Raw genomic sequence first — 17,687 nt, forward strand, 5'->3', positions numbered from 1 at the left:
AGATATACAAACAAACCTACTTGAAGTCTTGAGTTTATGTGTGTGTGTGCAGAAAAAACAAATGGAGTTAATTTCAAAGAGAAATATTAAACATTTCTCCTGGCTGTGATCACAGCCCACAAATAAAAGAGACCTTTCATGGAGGTTTCAGAATTTTTCCAAGACATATTTGTGTGCGCCTTTTCTGTCTGCAACACTATGGCTGACTTCCAAGGTACACAGTCTGAAAGTCTGTTCTTTTATCCCCATACCTAACCTGGCTGACCTGTGTGACATCAGCTTTGCCTCTGTGTTAGTACGGTTTAGGGAAATGGGCAAAATAGAACCCTTTCCTGCAACCATTTAAATAACCTGTTTTATAGAGCAGTATGAGAAATGTGTTTCTCAGCTGCTGGAAACATCATCCCCTGGCAGCACTGTGCTCCAACATCTTCTTGCTTCAAGCCAAGAACAAGAACAGGGAACACCTGTGGTTCAGAATAGTCATCCCTTGCCTCTTTTCAGTGATTGATGTGAAACTCTTTCTTTTAAATGTTTCTCGGTTTTGTTGGGTGACATAGCATTTGGAACTGTTTGGAAAAAGAAAGACAGGGCATTATTTCCACCTTCTATCAGGACTTTTACGTCACACTAATACTGGAATGGCTGTGATGACGGAGCCACAGACTAGACAGAGATGAGAGAATGGCTAAGTCACACTGACGGTAAAGGGATGGAAAAGAGTTGCAATGAGGTTTCTGGACAAATACAGCTCTAGAATGGGACCTACCATGTGAACTAGTTCCTTACTTGACAGCATGTTTATTTTTACACTAGTTTCTGAGGTTTGTTTATATATATTCAGTTGTTTGTGTTTTTTGTTCACATAGTGAGAGGTAAAAGATGTAAGTATGTCTGTATCAGTTAGTTCCCAGTCACACAGGCCTAGAGACTGGTTGGTGTCTCCCTGGCAACCTCCAGTCACTAGGGAAGTATGTGTACACCCCAACCAGTTGGCGAGGGGTCGCTGGAGATTGATGGCTGTCACTAAAAAATCAGTTGCTAAAATTCCAAATGGTCACTCAGACTTAGAAACTGGTCAGTGACCCCTGGTAACTACTGGTTACTCGGGAAAAATGCTTATTCCCTGATCAGTTGGTGAGTGATTGCTGAATGCTGCTGTCTCGCTAGGTGAAACTGGTCTCACAGACGTATATGGTAGTGCTGCAGAAATCCACAGTTTGCTTAGAAGACACAGACTTGCCTGCAAACACTCGCCAACTTCTAATAAAATGGTAGTGAAAATGTGAAAAGTGCAACACAAAAGCAAATAAGACTGTTTGCCTTCAGAGTAAAAGCTTTGCCATACTGCTGCAGCCAACAAGTTTAAAAAGGGACAGCTTTTACTTTGAAAGCAAAGGGTCTCTGTTTTACCTTTGTTTCACATTTTTTAAGTTACACTATCACTTGTTTGCAGACAAATCTTCTGTTTTCAGGGTAGTTGTTCAAATGTCTTAAAAACCCGATGCTCCTCTAACTGTTCATTACAAGCGGTTGGGACAGGAACTAAGGTCTCTGTATCTTAACATTAAAAAACATTACATTTAAAAAACTAGGGTTTCATAAACTGCATTTAAATTATATGAAATAAAGCTGAAGCGACAAATTTATCCATTTAATTTGTATCAGCTTTTTTAGATTCACATCAAAGATTTATTTGGCCAAGATTAAGAGGTCTCTCAAGATGAAAACGTGATGTCTTAACATGTCCTTTTTTGAACTGTCTAATAATTTAACTCTTTATACGTATAGTGAGGTTTGCAATGCAGTCAAAAGGACAAGAAAAAGATCAGTGATGATAATCGTGTTAAACTTTGCACTCCAAAGGAGAAATGACAGCTCTTTAACTATGTTCTTGGGCAGACTGCATTTTTGAGTTAGGTCCTGTGGAAGCCTTTATAGGTCCCAGATATCTACTCTTTCCCACTCCCAATTCCACTTGCCAATGTCCAATAAATATTTTACAGGGGTTTAATGGGACTTTGTGCTGTATATTAAACAGAGGATAGTCTGGTTTCCATATTTGAAAAGCAGGAATAGTGCTCAAATAGTCATTTAAAACCACATTAAAGCATCATTAACTTTTTTGTTAGCTTGTCTGATGGCTAGCACAGAACAGCACATTTTAAAATGTAAGCTAGGAATTAATTAGTTTGCCCCCTTTATGTTGTTACACCATTTCATGAAAAAGATTTAAAGATATGTGGTCCTTCTTCCCTTGGCAATAACTGCCAGAACATTTCTGATTAGAGCTCCCTCCCACCTCGTTTTACAAAACATGAGAGAACAAGTGAAAACTAGCTCAGTGTGTTAAGCTTTTGAGGAATCTAGACACACTATGGTGAAAATTTGCATTTGGTTAACCCTTCTTCAGACCTCAGTTTTCAGCACTCAAGGCCACTAGAAATATCCTGGAGGTTTGTGGGAGTTCTTCTATCCCAAAAAGGAGGAAATTATTTTGTCTGTCTTTGAAAATACACGTCCGTTTTGGGATCAAACTAAAACTACAGTAGTCCCTCCTAATTTGAGACATAGGTTTGCTTAACCAAATAGTTACCAGTATGTTGACATAGGTTTGAGGTTTACAATGATCATGGTCCACAAAGAAGTGGGAATCTCAATGCGTATATTTAAGCTTAGAAAAATATACACATTTTTGTGGATATCCTTCAATGAAAGCCAAAATTTTTGCAACCTAATATGTCTTCTGCAAGAGTATATCCCTGCATCCCTGTAATTTCACAGGAAAGAAAGCATTCGATGACTTAAGGTCAAAATAAGGAATATTTAATGTTATTTTTTTCTCTTTTTCAGAGAAATTGCTCGTCTTAACTGTTGCAACTGAGGAAACAGATGGTTTCCTCCGCTTCATGAGGTCTGCTGACTATTTTAACTACACTGTGAAGGTAAAACTTTCTTTTTAAATTTTGAAATGACTGCATATTCACAAATCCACAGTAAATGGCACTGCACTGACACACACAGCAGCAAAATGTTTTAACACAAACTTCCCAGGATTGATTGCACTTATTAAAGGAAACAATGGAGTGGAGCAAGCTGCAAAAACATTCATCTCAAACGGATAGCGTTTAATCTGGGTCCAGAATTCCCCTCTGTGGTTGAAACAACTGCAAAAAAACGCTTTTTCCTTCTTCTTTTTTTCTTGCTCAGAGTTCAGTTCATGCTCTGCCCTCATTTGTATGCTTATGTGTGTAATTGTGCTGCACCAGTTTGTTTTTGTTCTCCAGGCAGACATTTTCAAGAGACTTTGTTTCAAGAGACTTTTGGGCCAAGACAATCCATTTTAGTGGTTTTAACTATTTTAAGTTCTTCTTGTGTATTGCTTCTTATTATGTGTTTGCTTATATTGTTTCTGCAAAATGCATACAATAACTTCTGTACAGAAAGCTCATAAAAAAGATTATTAAAAAAAGAATATCCAGAAAATATAATTGTATCTCAGGAGTTTTACCTGTTACTGATGGTTATTATGTTAGCTTAGGCTATTATAGTATTATAGTAACGCACTTGCATTGTACGGGATCAGGCTGCAGAGTAAACATTGCTCCTGGATCAGTTTTGCACATGTTGTTATCAAGAAGGAGGGCTAGATGGATGTTTCCGGGAAAGGAATGCAACCAGACAGTTTACAGTTGTACACAGCTGGGAAGAAAAAAAACTCTCAGAGGATTTAGTCATAACGATTAACTTCACAGAAGTGACGGAACTGCCATTTAAGAATCCAGAAAACTCTTAACATGCTTTTTTGTCTACTGGGGCATTTTAAGGCTTGCATGCTCCGCAGCACTGGTTCTCATCACAAACACTATGTAAGATTAAAACATCAGCTGTCTTGCAACGCTCCCATTTTCATTCCCATCAGACAGTGACTCCCTGTGTCCTCCAAATCGAGCCATAAGCGGGCTGATATCTTGTAGCAGTTGTGTAGACTGAACGCAGCGTAATAAGCTCTTCAACTGAGCGATATTAACCCATCAGCTGTAAAGAATTGGAATTATTTTATCATTAATCAAGTAACCAATGTGAGAGTGCATTTGGGAGGTTTTTTTTTAAAAAACTATACAAAATAAAACTGACAGACAAGACAGGGCTGCAAGGCCATTTTTGGGACTCATTGTGTGTTATGTTTTAGGTGTTGGGAATGGGAGAGGCATGGAAGGGCGGCGATGTGGGTCGTTCTATTGGTGGAGGGCAAAAAGTCAGACTACTGAAGAATGCCATGGAGGCTCTGGCTGATCAGGAGGATCTTGTTGTCCTCTCCGTGGATAGGTACGTTCTGTTTTTTACTGACCTTTTCTTTAATATTCAGATTCATTTTCTGTTAAATAAACACATTTAATTACATGGGAAAATATATAAAAAATATGTCTGATTGGCTAAATTTGTTTTAATCTAAGCCTTGTCAGATGTAAGATATGCTGAATATTCCCAACAGACATTTGTGAAACAGACATGCAGACAAGCAAAAGCCTTCATTCTGTTTTTATGATATTTACAGTGAATAAATATAATAAATTAAAAAAAAGAATGAGTCGTTTGATCATGTGCTTTTGCTTCCTTACACTATAGCTTCGTTATTTCAGTTTTTTGTTGTTGCTCAGCTTCTGTTTAACCATCAGCTTTGATCTGATTTATGTTTTCTGTTTCAGTATAAAAAAGAGACGCAAAACACCTTTAATTGCTACGTAGAGCTATAAATTAGATATTGTAACTAATTTTCGCAATCACAGAGCATAATAATTGCTTTGAAAGCCTTATTTCCTGAGTGAGAGGTGTTTCTGCATATTTAATTATGCTCCACTTCTTCTTGCAAAGGCATTATTACAGAGCAATACCAAATACATGAGGAGAATAATTCTCCCATGCAGGTAGGTGAATTATGAGTTTTGCAGTCAAATGGAAAGTTTCACTGAGTAAATGTGAGTGGTTAAGAATAATAAGAGCTTTGCATGCCACATTTCCTTAAATAGAGCAACAGACGATGATACTTGCCATACCATGTGACATGAATAATGTTCACCATAATTGCCGTGCAAAGCTGTCACACCCTTGAAACAGGTAATTGGAATGTATTTTTTTCCCTTTTAGAGGAAGTGATTGTAGTATATTCAACTGCCTCGGCATTTCAGAGGATTAGGAGCCAGTTAAATGTAATTTAACATCTATAATCCTGCTAGACCACCTCGGGTTTTTTGATAGTTTCTGCCTTTGCTACAATCACAGGCCTATATTTTGTCTTCTCTGAATTCAGTCATTAAACTGTAATTCACTGTGTTTTTGTGCTTTTTTAAAAAATGTGCTGAATTCTCAAAATCAAAACGCCTACATGCATTTAAAAAAAGACACATGCATACATAGAAGTAATCACTTCAGTGTTTCATGTTGCATAATATAAATTGAAATTATGATGTTGTTATAAATTGAATTAAATGTGTTTTCTCACACCTTTGTAAAGACATGAGAAATGGTGCTTTCCATTTTTAAATTCATAAGGCAGGAAAATAAAACCTTTTTTTGTAATTGCTGCATAAGTATCTCCAGATGTGTTTTCTCCTCTTTGGTGCCTTTGACTTGGATCAATGCTACTGCAGCAACCAAAATGTTAATGAAGCAATGACAAACAATATATACAGTACATGTTCTGAATTTACAAATATACTATGAATTGCACTGTTCATCATACATTGACTGGCACTTTTTACTGGGTAGTTTATTATTGTTCAGCTGCTCATTAGCACAAATATCTAATCAGCCAATCACGTGGCTGCAACTCAGTGCATTTAGGACAGCAGACAGATTTACAACAATGTGCTGAAGTTTAAAGTGAGCATCAGAATGGGTAAGAAAGGTGACTTTAAACGTGGCAAGGTTGTTGGTGCCAGACAGGCTGGTGTATTTTAGAAACTGCTGATCTAATGGGATATTCCCACACAACCACCTCTGGGTCTTACAGAGGTCCAAAACAGAGGTCAGAGAAAGAGAAAATATCCAGTGAATAGCAGTTCTCTGAATGAAAATGCCTTGTTAATGCCAGAGGTCAGAAGAGTCAACAGTACCTCGAAATGATGACTGGTAACAACCAAGATGTGCAAGATAGCTTCTCTGAATGCACATCATGCTGAAACTTGAAGCATTTGGACTACAGCTGCAGAAGACCACACTGGGTGTCACCCGTGTCAAGAAAAAGCAGAAAACTGAGGCCACAATTTGCAAAGGTTCAACAAATTTGGAAAACAAATTAATTACATGCTTGATGTGTCTTGATTTCTGGTGCAACATTCAGATGCTAGAGTCCGAATTTGGTGTAAATAACATCCCTTTTATCAATGGTTCAGGCTGTTGGTGCAGTAATGGGGCACAGGATATTTTCTTGATATACTTTGGCCTCTTTAGCACCAATGGAGCATGATTTAAATGCCACAGCTAACCTGAGTATTGTAACTGAGTGAACCCATTTTCTGATGGCAACACACCAAATCTCAAATCATGACAATGTTATTGACTAATTTTCTACTTACTTCATGATAACTAGGTAACAATAGAGCACCTTCGAAATGGGATATTTACATCGTGGATATATAGGTATCAAGTGAATATGGACCAAAATCTCTAAGGAATGTTTCCAGCACCTTGTTTAAGCTATGTTAGATACTGGTTACATTCACCTGCTAGTTTGTGTTGATGAGTCTAGCAACCTAAAACTATTCTTGGTACCAGTAGTTAATATTCACTAGTTAATATTACACAGTGTTCAATCACACCAAAGTTTGGAATTGTAGCAAAACAATTTGGCATTTCACTACAGTGATGGTTAATTAAACATCATGAAAAGACATTTGAGTAAGTATAGGTAAATACAAGAAATAAAGAGAAAGAAATCTAAAAGACAATTGTTTTAATGGACAAATTTGTCTTTTGCACCTTTCTTGGTTTGCAAACTACATGACTAGTTACTATTGTTTTGCAATTGCTTTGCTTGGCATGGTGATAAACTGTCATTGCACAACTCAAGCTATTGTAAAAAATGGGATTTAGTTCATGTGAAATCCCCACAAGTACAGATGAGTGCACACTTCATCAGAGCCACATCTATTAGAAAATATTTATTAAGCAATTATTTTGGGAATGGTGTCACTAAAATGAATCGCCTCTTTTATTGTTATGATTCCACACCTCCAAGTAATAAAATCACCAGAAATATTACGATTTTCCACATACTAAAATATCTGACCTTTGGGTAATAGCATACTTTTAAACAGGTCATTTTTTTGAATTTTTTGAAATGCCTAGCAGTACAATCCACAGTGCTTGGCTGAACAAGTGTTCCCACCTGAAGAATGTCTACTGTTTACATTGAGATGTTTATCAGTCTCAGGCAAGTAGAAGCCTAGGAAGTGTGTCAGATGTAAGATAAAAGATGTTGATGAAGTTGAAAGGTTAAATGATCTGTTGCATTTCGTCTTCACTCCTCCCTTTTAGCTATGATCTTATCTTTGCCGGGGGACCAGAAGAAATTCTCAGGAAGTTTCAGCAGGCCAATCACAAGGTGCTATTTGCTGCAGAGGGACTGGTATGGCCAGATAAACAGCTCGCTGACAAGTACCCTTTAGTCCGCACTGGCAAACGCTACCTCAACTCTGGAGGTGGGTTCTGAAAATGAAAAGCTGCTTTGACTTGTTTAAAGTCCAATCTCTGACACTTTGGAGTAATAGTAACCATAAATTGTGGTTAAAGAAAGTGAGTTCAAAAGACTAGACTAGCTCTTCCCTAGAGGTACATCTACACAAAAAGCATTGCAACTTTGTTTTTTAATCCCGTGTTTGGCATGCAGCTGACAGACACAATTAACTTCTATTTTAACCAACCCAGCTGTCTGCACGAGCTGTATACCAGCTTGCATTTTACTCATAAAAGAAAAAAAAGATGTGAGGTCTTCTTTTCTGTGTTCTTAAATGCACAAGTACAGGGATTGTATATAAGTCTCAGCACACCTACATACTCTGCCTGAAGGCATTCTCTTTCTGCTGCTGCTCTACACCTCCTGTGTAAACATAATGTTTCTAATTCAACCCTGTCACCCATGTTTTACCCTAAGTGACAAAATCCAGGCATCTCCAGAGAATAAAATGTATTAGTTAAGGTGAACGGTTCCTTGTGTTGGACAACTGGACACTGCAAATCTGAAGGCAATATTAGGATCATTACAGCATTGGTTTCCACTGAAACTGGTTCCAATGTTACCCACTGTGTTTATGTTATGTGCCTAGATATTTTATGCTTGACTGTAAACACACCTAGTTTCTATGTGTGCAAAGGGATTTTGAAATTCCACCATCAGCTGTCAAAGTTTGAAGACCTGTAAGCCTGGCTGGAATTCGGGAATTTAAGCCGCAGTGGCCCTTCAGAGTTTTACAGTTAAGAGAGGTGGAGAAGCTGCGAGACCTGCAGCGCAGTGTTAGTTTTAAAAATATAATACCACTTAATGTTTTTATTATTATTATTATTATGTTTTGCTGCAAAATTCAACTATATTTGCCTTGTAATCTTGCTCCGTCAGGTATTTCCTGTCTGCGGCACAGTGGAGGTGGGAGAAGCCCATGGCATGCTGCGGTTTCTTTTCTTTAGTAATGATCCTCTCTGCCACATGAGGGGATGTGAATACACACCTGAAGATGTGAAATGAGAGAGGGGGAAGACAGTTCAGAATATGTGCACTTATGCAGACATTTTTAAGAAAGAAACAGTAACAGTATGTTCTCATATATAATCCGTATGGCCTGGTCATTTGCATTCTGCCAGTTCTTCAGGACATTGAATTACTGCCTTCCTTGTGGTCATCAGTGTGGTCTGACCTCCCATATTGGAGCCCGGCTGTCTCAGACTGATCAGAGGCTGTTTTTAGCATTCATTGTCATTGACATGACATGTGGATTTGTCTTGGGCCCCTGAATGTGCCACAGTTTGTATAAAATTGTAGGCTTTGTTTGTGTTCCTAACGCTACCGCCCAAGTGACCATTGGGGAAAGTTTTATAGCATCTGGATGCATACTTTGTCACAGAGAGTCTAGTGTCTTGGAGATGCAGTCAAGATAGGGTTATGTTTGTGTGTGACTGCATGTGTTTATTTAAGTAGAGTGAGGGGTCATGCACACTAACAAAACTACTAATGGTTAAAGCGAATTACCTGAAATCCCTGGGATTTAGCTATTAAACCCTGTCTGTGCAGGCATATATATCATAAAAAATGTGAACTGTTGCTTCATATTATGTGTTTTCATTCCTGAGAATGTTTTATGCTGCCTCATCTAGTAGAGCAGCACAAGACATTGAACATTACCAACAGGCTTGCAATGAAGTGCTTCTCAAGTTTGGAACGGACAGAGTGAGAGTTAGAAACACGGCGTACGACTCTCTGCCAGTGGTTGTCCATGGCAACGGAAACACCAAAGTGAGCAAGAAATTGCAGTCAAGGACACACCTAATGTAGCCTACTTAAGGGACAGAACAGATACTTTTAAGATAATTATCCTGACCTATGACACTAACCTTGAATGTAATTATCAAACTCTTTCCTGCCATTTGCAAATGAGTTTCTGTTGGCCTGTGACGTTTAGATTTTATCCAACAACCATTCATCACTGCTGCTGATGTTCTGTTCCTTGTATAAATTTGACTCTACTTACTGGTAATGTGATACTTGCTAGTTACCTAGGTATAAAAGGCAGTGAATATAGCTACAATACTCTCATTTTGTTTTTCCTGAGAATGTTTTATGCTGCCTCATCTAGTAGAGCAGTACAAGACATTGAACATTACCAACAGGCTTGCAATTCCCAGCATTTTCCCTGGCTCACTTGAGGTGGACTAGCTATCAGAAATAAAAGCTTAAAATCATAAAATATCATTTCTTTTGAACATTTTTCTCTCATTCCTGCCACTTAGATTATGTCATGTCTGTCCATCGACTTGTTTACAGTGTCTGAGGCTTTTTTCAAATGATAGGATGCAAAATGGAGCAAACCAGCAACACAGCCAAACCCTACAATCTGTTATTGTGGTCACTGTCCTTGAGCAACACAGTGAGGAAAAGAGGAGACATGGGGGGGAAACTGGAGTAGAGTAGCCATGAGAATGTGCATTTATAGTGTGTAAGATACCACCAAATATAGTTTCAGAAACTCAGCTAGCAGTAAGTTGCGTTGGTCTAAACATAAAGATTACAACCTTCTTACTACCCATTATTACTCTGAGGGAAGAGAAAGTCCCTAACTATTTCTTGTGTGTGCTTGGGATTATTGCCAAAAGTCACACTCTGTGTTAAGATGTCCAGGCTTCCCAAGTATTTAGACCTACACCATGGAGCCAGCCATGTATACCCCTGTAAACATTTCGCACCCTATCTTTTACTGCTGGATATGTGTTTCACACTGTTTATTACTTGCAGGTATAATTGGCTACGCCCCGTACATAAACAGAATAGTTTCACAGTGGAACCTTCACGATAATGATGATGACCAGCTCTTCTACACTAAAATATACCTGGATCCATTACAGCGGGTAAGTCCTGCCAAGAGAGCAAAGATTCTCTAAATCTGTGGCTTGGTTCATGTCTCCATTGTGTTTTTGGTGTGTTTTTTTAACCACGGGCACAGTGAATTGATCGTGACTACATCAACATCTGCCATGTCTCTATTAGTAATGTAATGGGAGCTCCACAGCTTGGCAACAGGTTCAAATTGGATGTGGTTATTGCAATAAGAGAAGACAGACCCACAAGAGTAAACTGTGCACCACTGAATCCCAATGGCAACATCTTAATTTAAAACACATGTCTGTGTTTTAAATTATGGATGGCTATGGATGGCTAAATGTAGGTCTTTGTGTTCTTACAGGAATCTCTCAATATGACTTTGGACCACAAGTGCCAGATTTTTCAAAACCTGAACGGGGCTGTTGGTGAGAATTTAAAGATATTTTATTTTCTAATTGAATTTTCTGTGAATCTGTATAATTTAAACTCTGTCTTGGATGTCTAAGTGGAAAAAAAAACAACAACCAAAAAACCACTTAAACCAACATTTGATGTTGGTGCTGCCGCCAATCTGTGGATTACTTTCAGTGAACATGTAGGATTTGCAGTTTATAAGTTATAAATCCTCGCAGCTCTTGCCCATGCAGTAAGTCAGTTTTCAAAGTCTGGCCTAAAATGTCTTGTGTTCCCCTTTTTGTTGGCAGATGAAGTGCTTCTCAAGTTTGGAACGGACAGAGTGAGAGTTAGAAACACGGCGTACGACTCTCTGCCAGTGGTTGCCCATGGCAACGGAAACACCAAAGTGAGCAAGAAATTGCAGTCAAGGACACACCTAATGTAGCCTACTTAAGGGACAGAACAGATACTTTTAAGATAATTATCCTGACCTATGACACTAACCTTGAATGTAATTATCAAACTCTTTCCTGCCATTTGCAAATGAGTTTCTGTTGGCCTGTGACTTTTAGATTTTATCCAACAACCATTCATCACTGCTGCTGATGTTCTGTTCGTTGTATAAATTTGACTCTACTTACTGGTAATGTGATACTTGCTAGTTACCTAGGTATAAAAGGCAGTGAATATAGCTACAATACTCTCATTTTGTTTTTGCCATCACTCAATTCTACATCATGGTGAGGAGCTGAGGAAACTAAAAAGCAGGATGCCCGCTATAATTCTGTTGATTTTTCTTCTGGTCTTTTCCTTCTCCTGTCTCATTTTCTGGCCAACTGCTTATGTTTGGTCTTCCCTGTTAAAGAACCAAACTGACCAAACTACTGAGTCATTCTTCCCAGAGGGCTCAACAGCTGAAAGAAAAGCTTTTAATGAGAGATCACAGTATATACCGTCTAGTGAGCTGACTAGCGAGATGTCAGACCATTAGTTCATTTTATTTCCCAGTTATCTCGCCAAGTTGAGTTTGGTGACAGCTACACGATCACGGCGTTAACGTCTGCAATAACAGACTGGTAAACAGTAGCAACCAGGAAATTACACATTCTCACACTAAATACAGAGCAGCAATGGTTGTGCTAACAGTATGTTGAAAGTTATGAAGAATGATAACATTGTTGCCAAGCCTTGGCTTCTGTAGACGACACATCACTCTGTGGCCTTTGGTCTGACCTGCAAGTGAATGTGTCCAGTCATGACACAGTCTTACTATAAATCTTTATATCCACAGCTGTATTCCAGGTTAGGATTTTCAAACATATCATAAGAATGTGACCTCAGCTGTCTCAAGTCTTTTATTTACTTTGAATGCTTTTTTCTTGCAGATGTACTTGAACTATCTGGCCAACTATGTTCCTAATGCATGGAACTATGAACATGGCTGTAGCCACTGTGATGATGACGTTGTGGACTTTTCTCAGTTAAAAGTAGGTGTTTCAGACTGCTTTTTTCCATCTACTTGCTATCCTTTTTTAGTCTGCTTTGAAATAGCTGCTGTGGAAAGTTCTTCTTCAGCCTCTCTTCTAGACTCCGGAAAGGATGACACATACAGCCCGTTTCCCAACATCAACCACCCATGTATCACTGACTGTTTAGACAGTAGTCGAAGATCCCAGATTTTTTTCTGTATTTCAACAGATAAGCAATTCTGTTGGTACTCCACTGTCTTTCCAGCAATAATAGGTTATGTGCCCATTCTGCATTTCTGGACCATTTTAAAAGAGCATAAGTGCAAGGGGAACTACTTGGGCAAGAGGAAGCACTGCACATCTGCAGTGTAGGATATGGCTTTTGAGGTTTTCTGAAGGGCTCATTTAAAGGGGTGTCACTGTCGACCAGGCTGTCTTTGAGCGTGCGCCGCACTGTGGGTTTTATCCACAATAGTAACTTACAGTGGTTGTACTGAAAATTTGTCACAGAGTTCAACCCAGGCTGGCAACGTATAGCCGGCAGGAATGGCAGGCAATAGGAAATGTCTATTGCTGTGTGGTTACGTCTGTCAAGAATGGTGCCAAACTTTACTTCTGGGTCTGTTAGGAGAACACTGTAACCAACAAAAGATCTCAGTTCACCTTTATTTATTTTTACCTTAAAAATAGTTTGAGGAAAATCTGTCTATTGTAGAGCAAAATATAATTTTACTGTTCACTAAAATTGATGTTTTCACATTACACAAACAAATTTACTGTAATCCTACATGCTGCATGGATACACTTCAATAGTTTAACTGGAGCCGATTCAGTACAAACCAAGCTACATGAAAGGCATCACTGTGAAAGTTGCTATTGGTGACCTTCCACAGTGAATGAAGAAAACACTGCTCCTTCTCAATAATAGGCACATTAGAAAGGACATTTCATTCCACTGCGCCCCTTTGTTTATGTGGGACAGAAACTGGTGGAAGCTCAGGTCATGTGGAAAGTTTGGTCATACTGTCCAGGCCTTTCTTGTGGGGTAAACCCAGTTTGGAGGCAGTACTTGTTGGTTTTTAGTGTACTTGTGTTTTGAGATTGAACTTAAGCCCTGCAATGACACTGAGAGTTACACTACGGAAGACCAAACAATCCCATCCAGGCCACTTCATTGCCTTCTTTAACATTGTTTCTACTGTTAGGCGTTGCTTTTCTCTGCTATAAGAAATGCTAAGGGTAGCTTTTTGCTTTCGTTTCAATGTTTCTGTCTGCTCCTGCTTTTCTGTGACAATTTAAGTTCACATTGCCTTGATGGATGAGCTCCCATTCTTGTGCCTAAAACACAGTCATTGCGGAACTTGCAAATTAGATGGTTCTTCTCGGATCTCTTTTCATCCTTGGCCCAGACCTTTGCCATGAACTGGTCAATAGAATCAAGAGTCCAGACTGAGCTGTGTGGGCTGCAGCTGAGTGTCATGGGAAAGTCTTTGCTCTTCTCTTCTCTATAGCTTCATTTTTCCATTTTATCTTTATTTCCTCAACTTTCTGCGGAATCATTTTGTGCACGTGTTTGTAATGTGGTTTTGGTTACCCACTTCATTAGATTACAACATATCAGCTGGTTGGGATGGAAGATGCTCACGAAATTAATGCAAAGGGTTTTGCAGTGTGTTAACTGCATGGTTAAAATGTTGAAGCCAGCACCAAATTCTGCAAAGACAATAGCCAAGGCACAATTCTAAAGTCAAATCAAGAAAATAGAGTTAATGCAGTGACAGATGTATTGGCTTCATGGTTTGCTTATGTGAGAACTGAAATGTCAAAATCATCCATGGTTTATTTTAAAGTCTTCCACTGCCAGGGACACTTCTATGAAATCTAAACAATATGTCTTTCTTTCTAATCTAAACAGGAGTATCCAAATGTGCTGGTTGGAGTATTCATTGAGCAGCCAACTCCATTTCTTCCTGAATTCTTTCAGCGACTTCTGACCCTGGATTACCCAAAGGATAAACTCAAACTTTTTGTCCACAACAATGTGAGTATATGCAGCTGCATGTGCAGTTTTTTTTTTCCTTCCTAGATCTCTACATGGCTCCTTACACAGTATGTGGTGTCTCTGTTAATCCATTAATATTGGCTCCCTGCTCAGGAGGTTTACCACGAGAAGCACATCCAGAGGTTCTGGGAAGAGAACAGGAATGTGTTCAACAGTTTCAAAGTTGTGGGACCAGAAGAAAATTTGAGCCAAGGAGAGGCCAGGAATATGGCAATGTATGTATAACTATTATAAATGTATCATTTCTCAGAATCTGAAGTTTCTTAGAATTTTTGAATGATTATAAAGGCTATGGTGTTTTCAGACTTTGATTAACCATGCAATACTTTCAAAACTTCTAAATGAGTTTTCCTGTTTTCTGTTTGGGAAAACAGTCATCTTTGTTGCTAGAAGCATGAATAATTCAGTGCAGACAAGGTCTTTATTAAGAAGAACCAGAGAGACAAACAGACCTGTGGTGCTGCTATGTAGTCTTTCTGTATTGATTGCTCATAAAACGTGGTCTTAGGTTCAGCTAAATCACGATTACAGATAAACATAATATGACTAAACTAATAACAGACAAACAGTTGTAGTTTTTGCTTCTGAATATCATTCACACTCAAACCTGGGAAAAGGTGCTAAGGAAACTGGAAATGTGGGCTGTGGACTGGATGTGGACTGGAAATGAGAGCTCCCCCTACTCTATCAATATAATTGCTTTTATATAAAAGATGGTAGTAGGGGTCCACTCCTATTACAGAAAATAAAGTCGAGTTATTTAAAAGTCTTAGTAAACTCTTTCTTGATGGGTTCATGCTCTAAAGTCTTTTTAACTATAACATAATGTTTATTTTGTAAATTATAGCCACTATTAGTGTTCTAAAGGATGACAAGGCAGGGTATGTTTTATTGTAACTGACAACCCTCTTCAGCTCGTGCTACAGCATCCCAGTCAGGCTAAGGCCAGCAACTTGGTAATTCAAAAATATGACTTTTCTTAATTTTCAGCCATTCTAATGTTTTTGATTTTTTTGAGGTTTTTTTTTTTCGATTTTAAATTCTTTGCTTCCTCTATCTGTGAAGCCTTAGACCCTATGGTTGAAAAGCAGCCCCAAACATAATGCTCCCTCTACCAAGCTTTATATTTGGGTGTGCTTGATTTGTAGTGTGCAATTCCATTTTCCTTCTGACATTGTGGATTGTCACAATTAAGTCTGAACTTTTCACATCTACCTACAAAACATCATCCCAGAATTGTTGTAGAAGATGTTGAAGGAAAACAATTGTGTAAGGAGGACCAATGCAAAATGTCTTCTCATAGTTTAGCAGGTGTCATAAGCATCTACAAACATCTGATGGAGACTGAGACTGTCCTCAAGAAGGTTGTAAATGTTGCTAAATTAAATTCATTGACTTAATTTTTTCCAGGCTGCATTGTGACTGATTTAAAATCCTCGGCAATAAGGATTCACAAAGACACACACAGGTGTAAACTGCAGCTTTATTTGGACCAAAACGTTTAGGCACAGCATGCAGGGAAGCATTGGTCAGCACAGCCCTGTAATGAAGAAGTCTTAGGTTTATTAGGAGTCTCTAATTTTCTGAAATCTCCTTATCCACTGGAGGTTTAAAGATAGCGAGAGTCAGACTCCATCATTGAAAATTACACCTTATACTTTGACGCTGATAAATCTAAAGCCATGACAGTGATTAATTCCAAGCCTTTTATTGACCGTAATCAGCTCTGGGTTGGAAAACAACAAATCATTTTCTCTGCCATGTCTGTGTTTTAATTTCATTAGGGATCTTTGCCGTCAGGATGCCACATGCGACTACTACTTCAGCATAGATTCTGATGTCATGCTGACCAACAGACAGACACTGAAGCTCCTCATTGAGCAAAACAGGTAATCACACAGTAACTGGAATAGAAGCCACAACTGAGCCTGTTCGGACCTTGTCGGTAGCTGTTGTGATCATTGAACCATTTAGTTTATCCCGCAAGTGGCAAAACCACAGGAACATTACAGCTGAGTGAATTAAAGTTTTAAAATAGGCTGGGTTGGCTTCCTGTTTTTCTCCAGCCACATGGATACAGCAAAAGAGTCTATTGAACTAACTCAGAAATGCCACTTTGCATTATACAAAAAACAAACATTCAACCTCTTTTTGCCCTTCTGCAGCTCATGATCTTAAAGAAACCTTCCCATAAACTAGATGTCACTGTGGCCGTGGCATGGTATTGTGACTGGCGGCATGCAAAGTGGAAGACGTTTACGGATATTTAAAGACAGCATGGGAATTCTCAGCTGGCACAGAGGTTGTGGGAGCAAAAGTCCAATTTATCTCAACCAAGAAAGTTTACCATTAGCATACTGCAGTATATATACGAACCCACACTGTGATTTATGGTTGTGTTATTTTGCAAAAGTTTTCCCAGTTTATTTAACAGAAAGAAAGTACACTTCTTTGAATTGAGTCCAGCATGACGTACTGGTGTGGTTTGAATCGTGGTTTTTTGTGATCTGTTTCTGACTTGGCAGTGTAATATAAAGTATACTATCCAGCTAGAGGTTGAGACTTTAGATAGAGGCCTTACCCCAGTGGCAAGTGGTCCAGTGCAAAAGCTGGCTGCCTGCTTGGGAGATTTCACTGAGTTTTAACTTCCCTGACAGAGTTACCATCTCTTCACTCCGTCTCTCACTTTCCAACAGAAAAATAATTGGCCCCCTTGTCACTCGTCACGGCAAGCTGTGGTCCAACTTCTGGGGAGCCTTGAGTCTGGATGGTTATTACGCCCGATCTGAAGATTATGTTGACATTGTGCAGAGAAAACGCGTGTAAGTCACAAGAGCAATAAGGGTAAACAAAGTTATGGCTTTGCATTTCATGGTTCACAAAGCAAATGTGGGTACTGGATCTCTGAGCATGTCCATAACTATGAATAAATCTTGAACCGTTGTGATGGAACTATTTTCCTTCATGTTTAGCCACAAAAAATAAGACCTGCTAACTTAGAAGGCCTATGTGAACAGTCAGAAAAGTGATTTGATGTGAAAAACACTGAAAGTAAGTCAAACTTTTATTTCTGACCGACTTTGCTTAAAAGTCAGTTAGTAAGTTAGAATTGCTCTAAGATTGCACGGAAACACTTATTCACCCACAACAGTTGGAACCCAGATTGGCA

The 17,687-nt window shown here is 38.8% G+C and overlaps 1 protein-coding gene across 2 annotated transcripts in view; it reads left to right on the forward strand.

Annotated features, from left to right (window-relative positions):
* plod2 (procollagen-lysine, 2-oxoglutarate 5-dioxygenase 2) overlaps positions 1-17,687 on the forward strand; it is a 35,200-nt gene that overhangs the window by 10,348 nt on the left and 7,165 nt on the right. For both annotated transcript variants that reach the window (XM_031732503.2, XM_031732502.2), the window contains exons 2-12: positions 2,854-2,945; positions 4,193-4,329; positions 7,540-7,703; positions 10,505-10,617; positions 10,953-11,016; positions 11,296-11,393; positions 12,373-12,474; positions 14,372-14,497; positions 14,612-14,733; positions 16,303-16,407; positions 17,215-17,340. In XM_031732503.2, the coding sequence (XP_031588363.1) occupies positions 2,854-2,945; positions 4,193-4,329; positions 7,540-7,703; positions 10,505-10,617; positions 10,953-11,016; positions 11,296-11,393; positions 12,373-12,474; positions 14,372-14,497; positions 14,612-14,733; positions 16,303-16,407; positions 17,215-17,340 (1,249 nt within the window). The remainder of the gene's footprint in view (positions 1-2,853; positions 2,946-4,192; positions 4,330-7,539; positions 7,704-10,504; positions 10,618-10,952; positions 11,017-11,295; positions 11,394-12,372; positions 12,475-14,371; positions 14,498-14,611; positions 14,734-16,302; positions 16,408-17,214; positions 17,341-17,687) is intronic.

This window comes from Oreochromis aureus, linkage group 9, assembly GCF_013358895.1.
Source record: "Oreochromis aureus strain Israel breed Guangdong linkage group 9, ZZ_aureus, whole genome shotgun sequence".
Lineage (NCBI taxonomy): Eukaryota > Metazoa > Chordata > Actinopteri > Cichliformes > Cichlidae > Oreochromis > Oreochromis aureus.